At 50.5% G+C, this 5,641-nt stretch overlaps 1 gene segment (V, D, J or C); it reads left to right on the top strand.

Annotated features, from left to right (window-relative positions):
- On the top strand, nt 1-4,802 carry LOC129508292 (immunoglobulin lambda variable 1-44-like). The segment is given in 4 exon segments: nt 1-65; nt 178-541; nt 2,737-2,857; nt 4,671-4,802. Coding segments are annotated over 4 exon segments (675 nt in total).
- Nucleotides 4,803-5,641: the final 839 nt, after the last annotated feature.

Genomic DNA, 5,641 nt, shown 5'->3' with positions numbered 1-5,641 from the left:
ATCAGTGATGACCTCCACCATGACCTGGTCCCCTCTCCTCCTCACCCTCCTCACTCACTGGACAGGTCACTGGATGTGGGACAGGGAGAGGGGACCTGGGACTACTTGTGAGGTTTTGTTCCCTCCTCTTGTCTCCAGACCCCAGCATCACCCTCTCTGTGTCTCTCCCCCTTGCAGGGTCCTGGGCCCAGTCTGTGCTGACTCAGCCGGCCTCGGTGTCTGGGTCCCTGGGCCAGAGGGTCACCATCTCCTGCACTGGAAGCAGCTCCAACATCGGTGGTAATAATGTGGGCTGGTACCAGCAGCTCCCAGGAACAGGCCCCAGAGCCCTCATCTATGGTAATAGTTACCGACCCTCGGGGGTCCCTGATCGATTCTCTGGCTCCAAGTCTGGTAGCACAGCCACCCTGACCATCTCAGGGATCCAGGCTGAGGACGAGGCTGAGTATTACTGCTCATCATGGGATGATAGTCTCAGAGGTCACACGGTGCTCCAGGCCTGTGGGGAAGTGAGACAAAAACCCACTTACCCATCTGCAAAGTGAGTGAGCGCCCCAGCAGCTGCCTGCTTAGGTTCCCCCTGGGTTTCTGCTGATTCTTCATTTGATGTCCTGATTCCAAGTGCATCTTGGTGACCCTCCTGGGAATGGCACCTGCTCATCATCTGTGACTTCAGAGTCATTGAGAGTAGCCTGTTGTACACAGGGTACAGACCCTTTAAGAGGGTCTTAAAGGAAAGAGAAAGTTTTGTCCTCATGAGCTGGGACAGTTTCTTCTAGGCTAGTGAACATTCACTTATCATGTTCTGATTTCTCAGTAAATGAAGCACTCTTAGGTCGTGAAGCTATCATGGTCTTTCAGGCCCGTCCCTGCTCTGCTGATGCACATGTCAGCTCTGTTTGCACCTGAGATCATTATTCTCTCAGCTTCATCCAGATGACTAGTTCTCCTTATTATTTGATGATTGCATGGAACACATAAATCAATGACAGATTTAAAATTATAATAGGTAAAAAAAACTTTCTAGAGAAAAATCCCCATATGCATGTTTACGTAAACTTTATTCATGATCACCACAATTAAAAGCAATAAAAAAATCTGCACACTGATTTTTATATCAGGTTTTTATAAAATGGCCAGACTTGAAGTAAAGAAGATTTCCTCCAACATGATGTATTTTTGAAGATCATGATATTAGTCAATATTTACAGAAAATAAGTTCTCAAGGCAAAAATATGCATGAATATTAATGGCACATTTCCTCGGGAAGAAGAACATATCAAGGCTACATTCCACATCATTGGAATTTCACTGTATTTTGGTAGAGGCGGGAATCTAGAGGTGGTAAGGAGGCCACGGATTGACAGCAGGTGGAGGAAGGAGGAGGGTGAGTGTGTGAGGTGACTGTATTCCTGGTGATGTCACTCTCCTACACAGCACTAGATGGCAGCCACACTACACCTTTCTGTTGTCACAGCTCAGTAAACTGTACCCCAGAGCGACAGCACCATCGTGCAGGCAGGGAATGTCATCTAGGAGTCTGGGGTCCATGACGGAGCTGACAGGGTGACATCATCCCATCCACAGCCCCAAGGAGGTGTGACCCCATGTCCCTGAAGGAGGACCTCAGGAAGGAGGGGACCTGAGGAAGATTGAACAGACAGTTTGAAAAGGGAACAAAGAAACTGCACATGAGCCCCTTAGTCCAGATGACAGAGTGTGTCCCTTGGGCTGAGGGGTCAGTCATTGTGATGTGTCAGAGCTTGCCTGGAATTGCACCATGTCGTCCATAGTCACAGAGGGTGGGAGCTAGCATTGTCCCTTCAGGAACAGAAGGTCCTGTGTTGTGAGGGTCTCAGCCTCTCCATAGCCAATGTCAAGGTCGCACCTGCCCTTGTGGTTCTGGTGACGACTGCAGGAGGTCCTTCAGCTACAATACAGGAAACTTTGAAAAGTAAGGCTTGGTCATCTATAAACCTGTAATTATAGCACACACCTGGGGCCACAGAGAGAGGAGATCATAGAGACAGAGAGCGAGCCTGTGGCCTCCGCACCAGGAGTGTGGACAGAGGCTCCACTGACAGAGGAAGGGGCTGGGGTGAGATAAAGAGACACAGAGAGACCAGGCTTCAGGGACTTCCCTAACTCAGGTATCTACACAGCCCCTCCCCTCCCCTGCCCACACCCTTCACATCCCCAGGCAGAGAGACTTGACCCAGGGCCACTGAGGGACCAGACAACTGGGGTCTCATTTGAGTGGAAGGGCCCCTCCCTCTCTCAGAGGATGAAGAGGGGAAGGGAGAGATGAGGGGAGGCTCTGCTCAGTTGTGGGACTACAGAAGGCAGGATCAGTGATGACCTCCACCATGGCCTGGTCCCCGCTCCTCCACACCGTTTTCACTCACTTCACAGGTGACTGGTAGTGGGGACAGTGAAGGGGACCTGGGAGGATGAGTGGGATCCTGCATCCTTCTCTTGTCTCTAGTCCCAATTATCACCTTCTGTGTCTCTCCCCCTTGCAGGGTCCTGGGCTCAGCCTGTGTTGATTCAGCCTGCCTCAGTATCTGGGGCCCTGGGCCAGAGGGTCACCATCTCCTGCACTGGAAGCAGCTCCAACCTTGGTGGTGGCATTTCTGTGGGCTGGCACCAGCATCTCCCAGGAACAGGCCCCAGAACCATCATCTATAATACCAATACTCTACCCTCTGGGGTTCCTGATCAATTCTCTGGCTCCAGGTCAGGCAACTCAGCCACCCTGACCACCTCTGGGCTCCAGGCTGAGGATGAGGCTGATTATTACTGCTCTTCCTATGACAGCAATCTTCATGCTCACATCGTGCTCCAGGCCTGTGGAGAAGTGAGACAAAAACCCACTTACCCCTCTGCAATGTGAGTGGGACCCCCAGCATCTGCCTGCTTAGGCTCCCCCTAGGTTTCTGCTTATTCTTCATGTGATGTGCTGGGCCCAGGTGCATCTTGGGGACCCTCCTGGGAATGGAGACTCCTTTATGGTCTCTAACCTCAGAGTCACTCAGAGTAGCCCCATTTGTACACAACGAGTCTCAAAGGATACAGAAAGTTTTGTTCTCATGAGCTGGGACACTTTCCTCGAGCCTAGTGAACATTCACTTATCATCTTCCAATTTTTCAGTAAATGAAACACTCATAAGTCATGAAGTTGTCATGGTCCATCAGCCCTGTCCCTGCTCTGCTGATGCACATGTCAGTGATCTGTGCAGCTGGGATCATTATTCCCTTAGCTTCAACCAGATGACTACTTCTCATTATTTGATGTTTGCAGGGTACACATAAATTAATGACACACTCAAAATTATAAAAGGAAAAAAAAGCTTCCTAGAGAAAAATCCAGATGTGCTTGTTTATGGAAATATTTTCTTTTTTTTATAAATTTATTTTTTATTGGTGTTCAGTTTGCCAACATACAGAATAACACCCAGTGCTCATCCCGTCAAGTGCCCCCCTCGGTGCCCGTCACCCATTCACCCCCACACCCCCGCCCTCTTCCCCTTCCACCACCCCTAGTTCGTTTCCCAGAGTTAGAAGTCTCTCATTTTCTGTCTCCCTTTCTGATATTTCCTAGCCATTTCTTCTCCCTTCCCCTCTATTTCCTTTCACTATTATTTATATTCCCCAAATGAATGAGACCATATAATGTTTGTCCTTCTCCGATTGACTTACTTCACTCAGCATAATACCCTCCAGTTCCATCCACATTGAAGCAAATGGTGGGTATTTGTCGTTTCTAATGGCTGAGTAATATTCCATTGTAGACATAAACCACATCTTCTTTATCCATTCATCTTTCGATGGACACTGAGGCTCCTTCCACAGTTTGGCTATTGTGGACATGGCTGCTAGAAACATCGGGGTGCAGGTGTCCCGGCGTTTCATTTCATCTGTATCTTTGGGGTCAATCCCCAGCAGTGCAATTGCTGGGTCGTAGGGCAGGTCTATTTTTAACTCTTTGAGGAACCTCCACACAGTTTTCCAGGGTGGCTGCACCAGTTCACATTCCCACCAACAGTACAGGAGGGTTCCCCTTTCTCTGCATCCTCTCCAACATTTGTGGTTTCCTGCCTTGAAATTCCAGTGGAGTTTCCAAGATCTATAAAGAACTTGTTAAACTCCACTGGAATTTCATTGTAATTTGGCAGAGGCCGGAATCTAGAGGTGGTAAGGAGGCCAGTCGTTCATGGCAGGTGGAGGAAGGAGGAGGGTGAGTGTGTAAGGTGACTTTCTTTGTGGTGACATCACTCTCCTACACTCCACTGTGGCAGCAGCCACACCACACTTCTCTGTTGTCACAGCTCAGTAAACTCTACTCTAGAGCAACAGCACCTTCGTATAGGCAGAGAACGTCATCTAGGAGTCTGGGGTCTGTGACGAGTCACAGGGTGATATCATCCCCTCCATGGCTCCAAGGAGGTGTGACCCCGTGTCCCTGAAGGGGTATGTCTGGAAGGAGGGGACCTGAGGAAGATCGAGCAGTGTGAAAAGGGAGTAACAAAACTGCCCATAAGCCCCTTAGTCCGGATGACAGCGTGTGCCCCCTGGGCGGAGGGGTCAGTATTTGTGATGTGTCAGAGACTTTACTGGAATTGGACCACGACCAATGTCACAGATGGTGGGAGCCACTGTTGTCCCTTCAGGAACAGAAGGTCCTGTGTTGTGAGGGTCTCGGCCTCTCCATAACCAATGTCAAGGTTGGGCCCTACCCTTGTGGTTTTGGTGATGACTGCAGGAGGTCCTTCCGCTACAACACAGGAAACTTTGAAAATTAAGGGTCGATTAATTATAAACCTTAAATTACAGAACACACTTGGGACCACAGCACAAGGTCATCATAGAGACAGAGCGATCCTTGGCCTCCCCACCAGGAGTGTGGACAGAGGCTCAGCTGACAGAGGAAGGAGCTGGGGTCAGAGATAGTGATAGGCGCAGAGAGAAACCAGGCTTTGGGGCCCCACACTACTGGAGTCCATGGGGGCAGCATATCTCATGTCTTTGTCCATCTGCTTCCTTCCCTGGGGACGTGCTGACCCCAAGCCTCACTCTAATCCTAGAGAAGAAGCGGGACAGTGGGGACTTTTGGAGACAGTCCCTTGAGAGGAGCCACAGCAGAAGATTCTCAACCATTTGGGGCCATGAGGTGCAACCTCAGGAAGGCTAAGTTTGACCTTGGTATGGCCTGTCCTCCACGCACAATGGGTAGGGGACCCAGACCACTGGAGGCAAGGGAGCTCTGCTCTGGGCTCCTGTCAACTCATCTCATTCAGGGAAGATCAGGGCTGGGGTTGCAGGGGACTTGTAGCCTGTTCCTGGTGTCCGTGGATCCTTGCAGCTGGGAAGGCAGCCCCTGTGTGTGTCTAGGTCCAGGATCCACCTGCTGTCAGCCCCAGGCTCCCAGACCTTAGGGGGTCTTCCCAGGCCCTTCCCATAACAGACATCAGGAAGCTGGACTGGCAGTGGGGAGCAGTGATCAGAATGCAGTGCTCCTCCCCCAGGGGGATGAAGTGATGAGAGAGATCCCCAGCTTTGCCTCCCTGTGGCTGTGATTCTGGGGGTGTGCAGGAGGGTGCAAAGTTTAGGGTTCTTATCCATTCTCACTTCTTCATGACAT

This window comes from Nyctereutes procyonoides, unplaced genomic scaffold, assembly GCF_905146905.1.
Source record: "Nyctereutes procyonoides isolate TBG_1078 unplaced genomic scaffold, NYPRO_anot_genome, whole genome shotgun sequence".
Lineage (NCBI taxonomy): Eukaryota > Metazoa > Chordata > Mammalia > Carnivora > Canidae > Nyctereutes > Nyctereutes procyonoides.
Note: the sequence above shows the minus strand (reverse complement) of the source record. Positions and strands in the feature narration are given on the sequence as shown.